General features: G+C 31.0%; 1 protein-coding gene across 1 annotated transcript in view; it reads right to left on the bottom strand.

Moving 5' to 3' along the window:
- Nucleotides 1-4,717: 4,717 nt before the first annotated feature.
- Nucleotides 4,718-18,627, bottom strand: part of Ccm3 (programmed cell death protein 10 Ccm3) — a 28,796-nt gene continuing 14,886 nt past the window's right edge. Inside the window, exons 4-5 of the mRNA XM_075356000.1 lie at nt 11,356-11,520; nt 4,718-5,444 (exon numbers count right to left, since the gene is read on the bottom strand). Of these exons, the coding sequence (XP_075212115.1) occupies nt 5,360-5,444; nt 11,356-11,520 (250 nt within the window). The 3' untranslated portion in view covers nt 4,718-5,359. The remainder of the gene's footprint in view (nt 5,445-11,355; nt 11,521-18,627) is intronic.

The raw sequence follows: 18,627 nt of genomic DNA, 5'->3' as shown, positions 1-18,627 counted from the left end.
AAAGAAGAACTATCACAACACTGGATGACAACCCTCATCCACACGCTACACAAAAAAAAAAAACTCTAACAACTGCAGGGGAATCTCACTCGTAGACACAACATAAAAAATTCTTTCAAGAATTATCTTCAAGGGGATTGGTTTACAACTCAAGAAGGAACTAGGAGAATACCAAGGAGGTTTCAGACCTTGGAGGAACTATCCAGACCAGATCATGACTCTCAAGCTAATAATTGATTACAACAGAAAAAGAAGCAGAGACATGATGATAACATTTGTAGACTTCAAGAAAGCATATGATTGCACCCACAGAGAATCCCTACTAAAAATTCTAAGACATCCCAGACTACATACCAAATTACAAGTAATAAACATGATAAAATTGTCACTCACCAACACTAAATCAAAAGTGAAATTCACAGGAATATTCTCAAAACCAATTGAGATCAAAGCAGGACTACATTAAGGCGATGGACACTCACAGCTACTATTCAGCTTCGTTCTGGAAATAGTAATGAGGAATGGCTCAAAAAATTATATTAATATTGTCTGTCGATAAACACAAAAGTAAGATATTACAACACAGTTATAAAACTAGAAGCCACTTATGCAGTAGCAATACTTTTCCACCTAATCAAAGACACACAGACTCCAGAATATCAAAAGAAGAATTGAAGAATCTGCATCAATAAAAAGCACCACAAAGACAAGCAGTGGTGGATTGTTCCTAACAAAGTCATGAACAAGGAGTTAGAACACATCATTAATACCATGCATTAGAGGAGACAAGGATTCTTTGAACATATAACGAAGATAAAAGATTCAAGACTTCTGAAACAGCTAGTACAGTACACTCTCGACTCAAAAAACACCATGAAAGGATGCAGATAATAAGAGAGGGTCTGAAGGAAATAGGCCTTACACTAGAAGACACCATAGGTAAGATAAACTTAAACAAGAAAATCAAAAACGAAAGCTCTCACTTCACAAGCGTTTGAAATAAATTCACAACATGAACATTTTCAACATTAGAAAGACCACAAAGATTGGAACATATTTCCGTAAACCTCTGGTGTTAAAGATGTTAGAAAACATAAAATTAAAATTGGAGGGTAATGTTAATGTACTTCAAGCGATTTTAATGGTCTTTGCAGCATGGAATAGAGTGACAAAAGACAGTATGAAACAGTTTTGCATACGTCGGTTTTATCCAAGAAAATTTAACTTTAACAATGAATGAAAATGATTTTAACCAATGGGTTAATAAATTAGATTTGCCTGAAAATATAGGAATTACAGACATCAATAATGACTTTGTCACAATCAATGATCAGGTAGAAACAGATGACAACATTAGCCTCTGTAGAAGTTGCTGAAAATGGGTGAGAAACAGAAAGGTTTGACGGCCGAAGAAGAATTAAAACTGCCAACTCTTATGGAAACTTCTGTTGCTATTTCAAGCCTTCAACAGTTCTTTCTCTCTGCTGTTATAACTTGAAGCCCTGAATACCACAAATAAAAATATTGAACTTGCCGTTTACAACAAACATTCAAAAACAAGACAGATGTCTATCACAGACTTTTTTCAAATGTTTGAATTGCTAGTTAAGTACACTTTAGTGATTTTTCCTATGTCAATTAATTTTTTTATAAAAATTATTTTTAATAGTATTTTTAATTTCATATTTTTCATACTGTACTGTTTTATTTTAACAATTATGTATTAAAGTTTTTTAAATCACTTTATGGTAAATGATGTTAAATTTTCTAATGAACCTTACTGTAACATATAATTGTACTTTTATTCTATTGTTCTATTTTGTACAAAATATATTTTCGAAAAAATACAAAAATAAAAAAACCTTAAGAAAAATATAAAAATTATATTAAATACTGTATTGTATATAATTATTATTATACTATATTAAATATGTAATTATTATATTTGTAAATACAAAAATAAAAAACCCACAAACATAAAATACAGTAAAAGAAAACGGCTTTTTATTCAGTACAGTACTGGAATTGAAATGAAAATTGGAAAAAACATAAAAAGTATGCATGAAAACATATTTTAGTTCAATTAGATTTTTAATAAAGAATACTTTTAAAAAATACCTATAATTTTTTTTTATTAATTTTATTTTTCCATTTAATGAACTGCAGGATTTGACTATGTCATTTTATTCATTTTTTACAGTTACTTTACGAATTACCATCTTAACTAATCGAATTATCTTTGATTTGTGAAGGTCATTAAACTAGTATAAGTAATAAGTATAAGTATTTTTCGTTTTTTTATTAAAAAAGGAAAAATGTGAAGTGAATGATACTTGTATGACTATAAACAAAAAATTGGCCGAGAAATTCAAAAATGTATATTTGTTTGTTATAGAAAGGCAATAAATTTTAATAATAAATCTATAATAAAACAGTCAGTAAGTCATTTGGTTTGTCTTTCTCCCACCACCACCCCACTCGGTCACCAAAAAAAGACTGAATGTCCGTACCACAAACAGCTATTGTGCCTCAAAACAGTTTAGCGACCAATATCATAATTAGCTCCTAGAGCTTACCTAACTGCGTGAGCAGAATAAGCATGGTGCCGCCTACACCACTTGCTTATCATATATTACTAAAATGGCTAGGCATAACCCCACCTACATACTAAAATATATGACTTGTCAATAAATTAAAATTTATTCCGTCAAGGACAGCAATTCGCTGCCACGCCTAGGTCGCTGAATGCCAGCAATTACCTGTCCACCATATTATAGTGCTTGGAGCTATATTTGACTGATGGCCAGCTATTTCTCAAGGGTAGCTTTCTACAGCAAGCGGTAGGAATCTTATATCGCTTAAACTACTGATGCTGGTTGAACAAAGCAATGGTATCAAGGAACTCCCACACGATCCGACAATGTGGCTCACGCCACACTGACTTGCCGCTTATGAGTGGCCAATTTGCCCCTTGACCTCTAAGTTCCAGCCTCCCCTAAAGCTGGGCAGTTGAACATCATGTTTTCGTTCGACTGGACCTCTTTCCCCACAGATGCACAGCTCTCATCAACTGCCAGATGGAACCGAAAAAAATATTGCTTCAAATTTTTGTGGATAGAGAACACGTAGACTTTCACTGCCCTTAAATACGAACTAGAGGCACACCATCCCTCCAAGTCCTGTATAAATCTATACAAGGACCTAACCGTAGTCGTGGTGAGCCATTCTTGCTGCCATGCTTCCATCGGGAGGCTGTAAAGCCTCATAAATAGATTTTTATTACTTACTCGCTCAATTTCACAAAATAAAGTAATAAAACAAAAAATTAAAACTCCTGTTTAAACAAAAATTTTCCAATTTTTAAATTCAGTGTACAGTTTAGCAAAACAATTTAATCAAAATTGTCTACACCTTTTAATCTATATTTATTTACAAATTTTTTGACTTTCTGAAAATTTCAAATAGAGGTTTCTTACCCATCATGCATGGACACTTTTTTGTTATTTATATGATGTGGATGAATTTTAATAAAACATTTTAATTCTTTAATTCTAAGGATTCCCATCCAGTTAATAAATAAGATGTGATAAAAAAGGCATACTGGAAATAAATTAAACAACTAATGTTTTAATGATTATGCGTAAATAAAAAAACAGTTTATAAGTAAAATTAATAAGGCCCAATATTAATATTAAGTGATGATGACTGGATGAACATAGCATAAATTGTCTTTTGCTTGAACACCTAAGCAGATGGTCAAACAATTAGCAGAGATCGTGTGAGAGCCTGAGAATATAAATATCTAATGATGAACTTCATTATGGACAAAATCTCAGCATTAGGGGCCAACAAAAAGGAATACAAGACCTGTATCATAAGAAAGGAACTCAATATAGATGACTACAACAAAAACTGACAGGCAGATGGTTGAATCATATAAAAAGGAGGTGTGAAGGCAACACAGCAAGAATGGTATAACAGAAACTGAATGTTAAGAGGCTTCCTGGTTTTTATCAGAAAGAGAAAGAGAAAGAGAAAGAGAAAGAGAAAGAGAGAGAGAGAGAGAGAGAGAGAGAGAGAGAGAGAGAGAGAGAGAGAGAGAGAGAGAGAGAGAGAAAGAGAGAAAGAGAGAGAGAGAGAGAGAGAGAGAGAGAGAGAGAGAGAGAGAGAGAGAGAGAGAGAGAGAGAGAGAGAGAGAGAGAGAGAGAGAGAGAGTGAGAGAGAGAGAGAGAGGGAGAGAGAGAGAATATGGGAGACGGATGTTATGGGAGACGGATGTGAAAGCTTTATGCAAAACATTTATCAATAATCTGACATGATGATGGAATAAAAGAACTATAATTAAAAAAATATAAAATGGATAAAAATAATAAATTATCTTATGATAAGACAATACTTATAATAGTAATGGCAAGTAACAAAAACACATAATAAAAAATGGTTTATCGTAAGTGAAATAGTTAAAACAAATGTAATTTAGTAGCTGATTTACAGTCTACAAGAAAAGAATTTAAATTAAACATCATATGAAATAGTAAATAAATCAATTCGTCTTACAAAGCACTCATAGGTTGTTATCTTGAGGATAAAATTGATACTTTATTATTAACTATCATTAAAAATAGAATAATTTAGAGCAGAGTGCAATATGCTGACTGTCTGTCAGTAGAAAAATAAAGGTGACAGTTAAAAAAACATATAAATAAAACACTTAACATATTTAATTACTATTTTATTTAATAATAATACAAGAATCCATAATATACATATGTGCCATTGCATTTACATACTTACTCAAGTAACTGACTCTTCAAAATTATTTACAACTGAATATATTCATGCATATTCTCAGAATAAAAACTACATTTATAATGTAATAAATAATAATTAAAATTAATTCTTAACACTAGTTTTTGGCCATTAATAAAAAAAATCTGTTGTGACACACCAGTTTGATTTTACATTAACGTTAATAATGATGTTACCTTTGTTCATACATAAATATAATTACTTATTTTATTAACATTATAAATATAATAATAATCATTATTATTTATATATTTATGCTATATAACAGTATTTCAGCCTAACTGAACCAACAATTTCAGTTTTCACATAGTATTTCAAATCTATATATATAATATATATATGTATTTACATATAAACGGTAAAACTGCAATATTTCTTTTAAAACCATAAAAATTAAGGATTTAAGAATTTATAAACTTAACAAATTTGCTAATTAATAACTCTTTATAGATAATAATTATTTTGTGAAATTACATTAAATATTTACAATTACATAAAAATAATAATAATACATGATGTACTTTTCATTTAAAAATGAAATTAAGATACTTTATTCACATTTATTCTTCACAGTCACCATAATCATATTTGTTTGATGAATAAGATAAAGAGCACTGACAAACACAGCATTTGCCCTGAAAACAAAAAAAGTAAATAAACAATATAAAGACAAATAAAATGCAATTTATAAACTAAATATAAAAAGCATAGATTAATCAAAATTAATTTTACTCAAGGGATCCAACTGGAAAGTTTTCAATCATCATCAGATGTTCAGTCTGGTAGAATGCTTTTAGGTTTACTCAATTCAAAATACAAAGCTTGGTTCTAAAAAAAAAACAAGGTCTACAACTATGATGAATCCTAGGAGAATGTTTTTAAAAGAATAGAATGTCAACTATGATCCTAGGAGAATGTTTTTAAAATAATAACAAAATGTTAACCACAAATTAAATTTGAAAAGTTCCTTTGCATGTTCTGTGGCATTCTTTCAAGTGATATGGCAAATAATTAATACCACTATGTCAAATTACAATTTAATGATAATTTATTTGTTGGAGGAAGAAAGATGCACATTTTTATATTTATATTTAGTTCTTGTTATATTTAAAATCATTTCACCCTCACATTTAAAATATTAATCACAGTACTAACATTTTAACGTTAATTGATTTTGAATTTTGCAAACATTTCTATACTATGTTAATATACTATGATATCATAAATATTCTGTACATTTAAAGTGTTAATAAAAAAATAACAAAGCAATGTACTTACATGCATATTTTATTGTTGAACAGGGCATTTCAATCAGTTTTGATTACAACACTTATTAACTTCAAACAATTTCCTTCATGAGCACCTTTTGTGGTATATAAAATGTCTGGATGGATGTTCAATTTTGTACCACACATTACAAAGAATATCTGGAGTTATTCCATTAATTACAATTTCCATTACTTCTTTTTAGTTCATTGATGTTGGCAACCTTCATAATGTACAAACCCCCCCAAAGAAAATAACTGAATGGTATAATGTCATGAAATCATGATGACCAGGGAATTGGTCCATCAAAGTAATCCAACATCTAAACCCCAGTGTGTTTACCATCTTGTTGGAAGTAAACATTGGGTTGTCGATGTTCAATTTGTGGTACTGCATACTCCTGTAACATGTCTAGATAACTAGTGCTAGTAACTGTTGGCTTGGCAAAGAAGAATGGTCCAATCACTTCATAAGCAGTCAACACACACCAAACATTAATTTTCAGGATATCATGTTGTATAAGTCGAATCGCATGAGGGTTCTTGCTTATCCCAAATCTGAAAATTGACGATTAATGTGACCAGAAGCATGGAAGGTAGCTTTTGTCAAAGATGATTAATTTTTCTATAAACTCATTATTTTTATTCCTTTTATCAAAAATCTCCATGGCAAAAGGGTAATGACATGGTTTATCATCATCTTGAATTGTATGGGCTAACTGAATTTTGTAAGTATGAAGTTTTAAGTGCTTGTGTAGAACCTTCACTTTTGTTGACTGCAGTATTCCCGTCCTAAACTCACATGATGAGTAATTTTCCTGGGCTTATCTGAAAAGTTTCTCTTACTCAAACCACTCATAGATGAGAGAGGTTTGCTAGGACTTTATGAAGACTATACATCCTATATCCTTAAATGCTGATACCATTGTTTATAGTCTTTATTAGGAGGATCACTGCTGTACTAAATGAAAACATCTATGAATAGTAATAACAGATCTGCTTTCAAGAAAGTCACATTGTTTTCTCCTGCACGGTAGCCACTTCTCAACTGACAATGCCCCTGTTGTTACATTGTGCCAGTGTGTTCATTCAATGTCATTAGTGCTACACTGCTTTGTTCTTTTTTATTAACCCCAAAAATGCACTGAATAATCTATGTTCATCCTGTAAATTTCAAATACCTGTATGTACATGTTTATTTTTTATTGTTACTGTAATTGTTTTTACTAAATTTGAATAAAAGAGATAATTGATAAAAAATTAATTGGTAAATAAGATGATTATTATTATTAAATAATTGGATTTTAAATTTAATATTATGTTTGAAAAATTGGTTTATGATTATTTAGCATGTTTACTATTAAAATGTATTAAAGCGTGGCAACTCTACTGATGGACATAGTTGATGTATTTGAGATTCTTAGATAAATTTATTTGTAAATGAATGTTCACCATTAATATATATCAAACATTTTTTTAGAACGATTTAAAATATTAAATCATAACAGGAATATAAGGTCTGTTCAGAAAATAACCAAACATTTTTAATTACGCCCAACAGAGATATTTAGTGACGTGCGGTTGCCAGCATTGTGTCCCGCATGACCTCCTCTGCTACCACATCTTCTTGGATTATTGATATCTTGTTTACTTTTCAGGTTTTTGTTATTTGAGTGCAATGTGTTTAATCTTTGGTAGCAATTTTTGTAGTATCTGATTATCAAGAGCAACTTACAATGTAAAATTTTGCATGAAACAGGGGAAAACTTTCACAAAAACATTTCAACTTCTGAAACAAGGTTATGGAGATGATGCTCTGGGTCAAACGCAATGTTACGAATAGTTTTCATGATTTAAAAGTGATTGTCAGTTGACTGAAGATAACCCTTGACCAGGAGAGCCTTTGACTTCAACTGATGACACCCACGTCCAGAAAATCAACAATCTGGTGTGTGCAAATTGCTGATTGACTAACCGAGAACTTGCAAAAGATATCAGCATCTCAATTGAATCATGCCATGATATTTTGACTGAAGAATTGAACAAGCATCGAGTGCAGCAAAGTTTGTTCCTCATTTGATGACTGAATAACAGAAAGAACATAGAGTTGATGTTTGTCAGTGACTTCTTGAACTAGCCAATGATGATGAAATATGTTACACAAAGGATCATAAAGGGAGATGAAAGCTGGGTTTACAGCTACGAAATCAACATAAAAGTTCAATCACAATGGACTGGCAAAGGATCTCCACCCCCTAACAAAGCACACCGGTCTCAATCCAATATCAACGTGATGCTTTGCTTTTTCGATTTTAATGGAATTGTGCATTTTGAATTCTTGCTGCAAGGTGAAACAGTGAACTGTGCATACTATCAAGGATTATGTGAAAAAATCCACTAAAAGTAAAAAGAGACCAGGATCATGGCAAGATAACTCACAGTTCCTTCACCATGATGATGTGCCCCCACACTCAGCTTTGTTAATTCATCAACTTTGTAGCAAAAATTAGATGACCATCCTCCCTCAGCCTTCCTACTTGCCAGACCTGGCTTCTTGCAATCTTTCCTGATTTGTAAAATTAAAATCAGTGATGAAAGGATGCTGTTTTGAGACTATTGATGAAAAGGAAATTCATCATGGACCTTAAAGGCTATTTCAAATGAAGCTATCCAGGACTACTTCACAAAGTGGAAACACCGCTGGGAAAAGTGTGTGAATAGGGAAGGGGGAATACTTTGAAGGAGACAAGGACCAATCATTTTTTAAATTAATAATAAAGATTAAAAAAATAAAGTTTGGTTATTTTCTAAACAGACCTTGTATACCATTAGATTTTTTGTTTTGTTTTAGATGATTCACTACATAAAATGAAAGCTTCAGAATGGGAATAAGATAAGGATTTTTTTTATATTACATAACACATGTCAATGTGACCCAAACTCAGAACGTTACAGATTAAAGACAGACATGTCAGGCAGAGACCACAATCTACAATGTCAATTGAAACATAAAATAACCCAGGCAGCACAGAGCCATTTTGGGTTATTCAGTGCAATCTTACTCTTACCAAAAGTGAAAAAGGCCGTGAATCGAAATTTCAATCGACTTACACGTAAAATTTTTTTATATTACCTCCACATCATCAGGACCAATAGCTGCACACACAGCTTAGCTATGTGTTCCCTGAATTTATAAATTTAATCCCCTGCATGGATGAAATTTAGCATAATGATTTCTGTATATCGGGCATAGATTTGATTCAATTTTGGTACAAATTGATCAAGGAGGAAGGGAGGTACAGATATTCTTAGTCCAGTATCTAAAACGTAAACTAAAAAAAATAATGTTATCTAAAAAGTTAGATAAATTTTTTCACATTTAATTTCCCTTAGGGAGCTAGAATACATTTTGGTGGTGTTTGGTTAATTTAAACCATCATAAAGGGCCAGGGAAAAAACTCTTTTTAATCTTTTTATCGTTTTAGGATATACTAGTACTAATTATGTGATTACATTAAATTAGCATGACACTTTCTTTATGTATTTGAGAAATTCTAATCATGATATGGGGGTAATAGCCAAACATGTTGCTTCTTTTTTTGTCAGTTACTGTTTTCTGAATATGGGTCACTGATGCCATTTAATTTTGGTAATAATTGGTCAAGAGGATGGGGAGGTATGGTCCCATTGATCCCATATCACAAAAATTTACTTTGTAACGATTATAAATTTTGACTAAAATAGGCTCATAGAGCTTAATTAAGTTGGTTACTTTATTTGTATTATATACTTTTTATTTTATAAATTTTGTATTACATCGACGGACGATTTTAAAAAGCCAGGTTAAATGGATTTATTCAGAGAAGACTGATTGTGGATAATCACAGCATAATTAGATAAGAATGAACTATTTTTTTTATACATCTATGCCATACCGCATATCACATTATTTTTTAATCTCTTTCAGACAATTTTATTTCCTTTTCATATATTTTTTAATATTATAAATGTTGGATTTATTTATAAATCAGATTAATTATATTACATTACCTAATCCATTACTCACTTATTTAATTTGTCATATTGTTGCTAAATAAAATATATGTTGAAATATTTTTCTTTACAAAAAAACATCAATTCAAATGTATATTTTAATAATATAAACACTGGACGAACATAAAATTTATTTCCAGATGACTGGGTCTGAATCGCTTCACATAAAATGTTTATGCCCTTGCTTATAAACATCATCTAAATTATTAAATAATTAATAAACTGATTTATTTTTGACTTAATTACTTTTTTCAACATAATATTATTTCATGATATCGTTGTGAAAAAAGCTTTTTTAAATTCATAATTGTCAAATGCTATTTTATCAATTATATAATCTGAAATTCTTAATTTTTTTTTTCATCTTTATTAAAGTAATTATATACAGTCATAAATTACAATAAAAAATTTATCATATTTTAATAAATGAAATGATCCTGGCACGGAACAATCCAGCAAAATTACCGCTAATAATTATTACGAATAGATGCTAAATAAGAATATGTATAAAAGAATTGTTTCAACTACAGTTAGTTCATATGTTTTCTGAGAGATATTGTAGACCATCAAATCATTTCAAAAAATATTTTTAGTTATAAAGAGAAATAAAATATTCATTATGTGCCGTAACACACAGTTGTCAAGTACAATATGGCAACAATGAGGCTCGTACAGCACAAGAGTTATATAATTTACTGTTCAGCACTGTACTGGAATTACGCAAATGACGACAAGCACACAGCAACTCTCTATTACGGCACATATATTGCTGTACCGCAGCAAACGTGTTAAAACAGAATCATTTTTATGTAATTGTTTACTTGCATACTTACATATTTAAATGTTCTGTTTAATTTTCTTCTAAATAGTAGTCTATCAAACATGGAGCTTTCAGTAGCCAAAGTTGCATAACTTTCCTGGCCTTTTTTTATCTGCGTAATCATTTTTTCTGTTATATTTACATTTAGCTGTTGTGGATCTATTAAAGTAAAAGGTTTAAATAGAGAAAAAGAATATAGGAACAGGTAAAATTTGAAGAAGTTTTATAGAAAACTTTCTTTTTTCTAATTGAGGATTCCCTTTCAGGTAATGGATAATTGAATATTACAAAAACTTGGAAGAATACCAGATATTTAATTTGTAAATAATAATTTAAAAAAAATAACATGACACAAACATCACAAATCTGTAATAAAATATAAACAAAAATAAAACTAATAGTACTTACTGTCCTTCTTTGAAATAGTCCTTTAAAGTATTACTGAATCTCTTTGAAAATTTAACAAATTCACGTTTTCTCTGTTCAAGAGCTTGTTTGCCAGCAGGTCCTGGAATAAATCCACCAACTTCACTAACGGCATCCAACAACTTCTTAATAGCACTGGCAATTTCTCTATATAAATCAAACATTTAAAATATAAATACAAAACTTAACTTTATCAGTAAAATACTAAGACAAATAAAATTTAACTAAACATACAAATTTTGCAACTATTCCACTTTGATATTTAAATTCTTAATGCACATTTTTCACAAACTATCTTCATCAAATTACTCCATACCATCTAATTCAGTATGAATCTAGAAACAACATTATCCAACTATGAATACATTGCCCAAACTACGATAAGAAGAGGCTATTAATTGTTTAATTGCAGAAAGACAAATTATTGCTTACTCACAAGCCAATCACTACTCAAACAGTGAAAATATAACCCAATTTCAACAAAACTTCACATGGGAATTCAAATCTAATAAAAGTATTTAAGCTTTATAAGATTTTTTATTAATATAAAGTTAAAAACATGACTATATGAATTCATCAGTAAAACCCACCAAAAATAAAACTGAAGGGCAGGGATGAAATTACAAAGCTATACTAGAGTTATTAAGGTAACTATTACCATGCAGCAATGTACAAATAAACTGCTAAGTGGAACGTTCTGCAATTGATATATGTATAGTTATTTACATTACACTTAACTTCATAATTTCAACTTAAAATAGTATACCATTATACATTCACATCAATGATGTAGAGATTTTTTCTTCTAGGAGAAAAAAGTAGCAAACACATTCACATGTACACAAATTAAACACACTCATGCATACAAGTATGCATTTGTATACATGCAAACAGAAGCACAAAAAAAACCAATCAGGTTAGAAACAAAAAACACAACTATTGGTAATTTAAAATGTAAAATGCTGAAGTGTTTGCCAGATGAGAATCCTTCCACTGAAAGGTACATGAAATCCCTTTCCTTTTGTACAATTTTTTTTATAATTTATCACTTTTTTGATGTGGCTTTTAAAATATTTTATTGTTTAAGGTATATAATTTATATTATATAGTTCTTTACAAGTAAAATTTATTTACATAAAATGTTTTTGAAAGATTTCTAAAGCGAAATCAAATTAACAAATGACTCAAGAGTTGGGATGTGGACTCATGAGGATTGATGTAGGAAGGAGTACAGTATAGATGATGTGGTACATAAAGATATTAAATTTTGTAAGTAGAAAACAGGAAGTATCAGCCCTTGTCAATTCGAGACACTTTTTGAGAAAGTTCAAGACACTTTTTGGGAAAATATGGCAAACTTTATGGATTTTACATTTTGACACAAGAAGTCTTTAGTTTTCAGATTTAGGAAATCAATTAAAAAGGTCTAATTAAATAACTTCAATGATTAAGAAATTAGGTAGGTTTTTTAAGTTCTCGAATAGGTTTTCAGAGAGCACTCGCAATAAATTTATATATAAACTGAAAGTTTTAAACAACATAAAAATGATTAAAATTGGGCCTGGCAGAACTATAGAAATAAGTTCGTTTCAACAGGAATTTTACCTTTTCATATAATAGCAAAAATGCGACTCAAAGTCCAAGCTAATTTATATAAAATTAAATGTTCACAAATTTTTTAATTTCATAAAGGCAGAATTATGTCCCTGGGTAGTATAAATATTTTATATGGCTAAAATTGAGGAATGCATTCGCTCCCTTAAAGAGAATGAAGAGAAAATGTTTTAAATTGGAACTGTATCTGAGTTACACACAATTTTAATTGCCTTGATAAGACAAAAACATTGGTGTAAAAAAAATCACCAATCCAATAATTCTAAATGATGGCCCTTTAAACATTAGAACTCAATAAAATGTACCTAAAACTTTCATTAGATTATAGAAATACTACTTTAACTGTAGATCTTACAGAATAAAAAATAAGTTTGATTTTCAATTTATTAATACAACTGAATAATAATTTTAAATAATGAAATTCATTTACAGAATAAAAATTAATATTAATTTAGAAATTAATATTATTGAAGTTCTCTATTCTGAAAACATATTCTAGTTTTCTTTGCCATACTAACATCACTAATTTCAAAATGTCTGTTTGGTTTGAACGATGTTTACTTATTATAATCAAAGATCATCAATTCTTTCAATTGTGCAAAAGTATTTTTAAGATAGACCAAACGAAAAAACAAAGGGATTTAAATGATGAGAGTATGGTGGCCAATGTTCTAGATTACCATGTGCTTCTAATCGATCGACATAAAATTTTATTCATCCATTCCTTTAAAGGAGTGAGTAGTGTACCATTTGAAAATTGAAAAAGAGCTTTTCAGCATGCCATAGCATTTTATTTCTTCTGCTGTCTCAGTATCAAAAAGCATTTAATTATATTTTGCAGTTTTATAATCTTATTATTGATGAGGTTTATCTACGTGGGTTATTTTTTTTTTCAAGGTCCGATCGGTCGCAAAATAAAAACCCACGCAAAAATCGGACGAACCTTTGCACATAATCTCTAGTATGGCCTTCAATCACGCCGCGTGACTTCGTTTAGTTCTGAACACGCAGCTAGCACGTAAAAATGTCTACAACAATAACATCTCCCGGCAAGTGTTAAGTGCGTGCAGTAATTTGATTTCTTCAGGCTGAGGGGTGTAATGCAGCTGAAATTCATAGAATAAGACGAATAAGTAATGTGTATGGTGAAACTTCAATGAGTGATAGCAAAGTACGACAATGGTGCAGGAACTTTAAAGCAGGATGTATAGATGTTCATGATACATGCAGTCAGGGAAGGAAGCGAATGTCAACAGATCTCATTGAGCAATTCGATAAAATCGTCGGTTCACAATTTCTGTATTGAGTGATTCGTTTCCTGAAATTTCAAGGTCAGCTCTCTACACCATTGTCAGTGAGAGACTTCAGTACCGCAAACTGTGTGTGTGATGGGTTCCCAAGATGCTGTCCGACCATCACAAAACAATGAGAACGGACACCTCCCTAACGTTTCTCTAGCGCTACCACAATGAAGGAGAAAATTTGTTGAACAAAATTGTCACAGGGGACAAGAGATGGGTCCATTTCGAAACTGAAGAAACAAAAGAACAATCCAAACAGTGAATGCATTCTCAATCTCCCAGTAAACCAAAGAAGTACAAGCGAACCTTCTCCAACAGAAAGTGTATGGCTATTGCGTTCTGGGACCGGAATGGAGTTCTCTTGGTGGAATGTGACACGACCATCACTGCAGCCTCATACTGTGTGACTCTTCAAAGTCTACGAATGGCAATTCAGAATAAGCAGAGAGGAATGTTGTCATCAGGCATTGTCTTTCTCCATGACAATGCTCAGCCGCACACTGCAGCTGTAACAAAGAAGCTCCTGCAGCGTTTTTGTTGCGAAGTGTTTGATCACCCACCATACAGCCCGGACTTGGCTCCATCCGATTTTCACCTCTTTGCCCTCATGAAATGCTGGCTAGGAGGACAACATTCTGACACAGACATCGAGCTGCAGACCAGCGTAGAAACATGGCTGAAAACACAGGCGGCTCCGTTCTATGATGAGGGTTTTGGAAAGTTGGTACCACGCTACGACAAATGTCTAAATCGGAGTGGACACTTTGTAAAGAAATAGCGTAACTATGTAAGTACTAGTTACAAATAAAAATTTTTTTATTTTCACTGTGGTTTTAATTTCATGACCGATCGGACCTTGAAAAAAAAATAACCCTCGTATATGGTGTTACAGAACAATTCTGCAGTCCTACAGCAATTTTTCTCAATTGTGAAACCAAAATAATCATTTCTACATAGAATAAACATATGTTATTCTTTTGAAGTTAAAAAGTTACTATATTAATGTTAATGAGAAACTAATTTCAAGATTTTAAGCAGTACAGTACACAAGATGAAAATTTTTTAAATAGTCAAGTTATATATATTTTTAACTTCTAAAATACTTTTCTGAAAAAAAATTACTATTTTAAGATAAAACTAACAAAAAATAAAATATTTAGTTTTCAACATACACTCATTAATACAGAAAAGGAAAAAAAATGTACAACTTTTCTTTTAAATATGAGAAATTCATTTTTTTACAACAAACATAATACAAAAAAAAAGAAAAAAAAAAACATGGTCCTTGTACAACATAAACTTTAAAGTAATAGAACGAGGACGTAAAAATTAAATTGACTAGAAAACAAATCCTTACTAGAAATTTAACATAAAAGCAAAGGAATACTGCTAATTTAATTAGTCATTATCTAACAAATGTGCAGATTTAGCAATAATAAACAAAACTTCTTAACAGATAAAGTCTTAACAAATAAATTTATAGATTTCTAATTCAGAATTGCCTAATTCTTTATTCTGAAAACACTAATTTAAAATATTTAATGCTTTTACGATATCAGAATGAAATGAAAGCTGAAAATACGTCAGTAAGTCCTAGTGTTTTTAGGTTTGCCATTTTGGTTATATAACTGGATTTATATTACACTAATATTTTTGTCTCATCAAAGTAATTAAAATGATTTAAACTTGGGTGTAGTTCTCACTTAAAATATGCGACACTCTCATTCCCCTTTAATAAAGCTAGTCCTTATATTTTTTGTGGTATAAAATATGTGCTGCAAGGATTGTAATTATTCTGGCATGTCAAAAATTAAAAATCAATAACATGAACAATTAATTTAAAAATATAAACGTTACAATGTTTTGCAACGATTTTAACATTTTAATGATAAGTATTCTCTGGCCTTTAAAAGCTCTACTTTTAAAATATTTGGAAAGTATTCTTACTTTTTTTTATCACATCTGGTGGTTAATAATAACTTAATTATTAATCTGGTTCACCACGAAAGTTCACCAATCTCTGTGATGTAGTGGTAATATCTTAGTTTTTCATCTTGAAGATCTTGGGTTCAAATCTATTGAGGCTTAGCATTTTCCATAAGGACAAAGTTCATCTCTCATAAGTTGCTGTACTTGGGCAATACAGAATGTTGCTGCTAACCCCCCCCCCCCCGCTCCCATACACACACACAAAACAAAATGCTTATTAGAATAGCCAGAATGCTTTAGTCAATCAACTAAGAACACATCACTTCACTAATATAATACCTTGTAAGAAACACACCTATTATTCCTTTTGGAATTACATTTCTGTTAAGTCAAGCCTTCAAAGAAAGAAGTTAACAGAACTATTAGTTATTTTAATGAATATAGTGAAAAAGTAAAGCAGAAAGGCTCCTGAAATAGATGAAATACCTGTAGAATTACTGCACGGTGCAGGTGAGGAAGTGATTGGTAGATTATACAAACTGGTGTGTAATATTTACGAAAAAGGGAAAGTTCCGTCAAGAGTTCAAAAAGAGTGTTATAGTCATGATACCAAAGAAAGCAGGAGCAGATAAATGTGAAGAATACAGAACAATTAGCTTAACTAGCCATGCATAAAAAATCTTAACTAGAATTCTGTACAGAAGAATTGAGAGGAGTGGAAGAAGTGTTAGGAGAAGACCAATTTGGTTTCAGGAGAAGTATAGGGACAAAGGAAGCAATTTTAGTGCTCAGATTAAAGAAAAACAAACCAACATACTTGGCATTTATACACCTAGAAAAGGTATTCGATAATGTAGACTAATATAAAATGTTCAGCATTTAAAAAAATTAGGGTTAAAATATACCAAAGAACAAAGAACGATTGCTAACATTTACAGGAACCAAACAGCAACAGTAATAATTGAAGAACATAATAAAGAAGATGTAATATGAAAGAAAGTCTGACAAGGATGTTCCCTATCCCTGTTACTTTTTAATCTTTACATAGAACAAGCAGTTAATGTGTTAAAGAACAATTTATATCTGGAGTAACAGTACAAGGTGAAAAGATAAAGATGCTATGATTTGCTGATGATATAGTAATTCTAGCTGAGAGTAAAAAAGATTTAAAAGAACAATGAACGGCATGGATGAAGTCCTACGCAAGAACTACTGCATGAAAATAAACAACAACAAAACAAAAGTAATGAAATGTAGTAGAAATAACGAAGATGGACCACTGAATGTAAAAATAGGAAGAGAAACGATTATGAAGGTAGAAGTTTGTTATTTGGGAAGTAGAATTACTAAAGATGGATGAAGCAGGAGCGATATAAAATGCCAAATAGCACAGGTGAAACAAGCCTTTAGTCAGAAATATAACCGGTTTACATCAAAAATTAATTTAAAGGTCAGGAAAACATTTTTGAAAATATATGGTTGGAACATAGCTTTATATGGAAGTGAAACTTAGACGATCGGAGTACCTAAGAAGAAATGATTATAAGATTTTGAAATGTGGTGCTATAGGAGAATGTTATAAATCAGATGGGTGGATAAAGTTGACAAATGAAGAGGTGTTGTGGCAAACTGATGAAGAATAAAGGATTTGTAAAAACGTAGTTAAAAGAAGAGACAGACTTATAGGCCACATATTAAGGCATCCTGGAATAGTCGCTTTAATATAGGAGGAACACGTAGTAGGAAAAAATTATGTATGCAGGCAACATTTGAAATATGTAAAACAAATTGTTAGGGATGTAGGATATAGGGGGTATACCAAAATGAAACGACTTGCACTGTCATAGTTTTGTGTTGTCATATCAGATCAATGAGCATTGGCAAATGATCATGGAAAGACTGTCGCCACAACAACGTTTACAAATTGTGGAAATATACTTCCAAAATCAATGTTCTGTTTGCCAAACGTATTGAGCACTCGTAATTTTTACAGTGCACATAGTAGTCCATCAGAGCAACTTATTCGTCGAACTACTGATTAATTTCAAACACCATTTACTCTACTAGATGAAAATCTAACAAGACAAAAACTGTACATACAGAAGAAAATATGGGTGCTGTCAGTGACAGTATTGAAGAAGATCCGAATGTATCTATTCATCGCCATTCTCAACAACTTGGACTTTGTCCATCCAAAAGTTTTACGTAAAGATCTTGGTTTACACCCTTACAAGATATAACTGGTGCAAGAACAGAAGCCGCAAGATCAAAATAAGTCGTTTGTTTGGTGAATGGCACCTAAATCAATTGGAAACTGATCCACTTTTTTATCAAAAAATTGTGTTTAGTGATGAAGCTCATTTCCAGTTAAATGGTTATGTCAACAAGCACAATTGCTATATCGGGACCA

This window comes from Lycorma delicatula, chromosome 2 (genome assembly GCF_047948215.1).
Source record: "Lycorma delicatula isolate Av1 chromosome 2, ASM4794821v1, whole genome shotgun sequence".
Taxonomy (NCBI): domain Eukaryota; kingdom Metazoa; phylum Arthropoda; class Insecta; order Hemiptera; family Fulgoridae; genus Lycorma; species Lycorma delicatula.
Note: the sequence above shows the minus strand (reverse complement) of the source record. Positions and strands in the feature narration are given on the sequence as shown.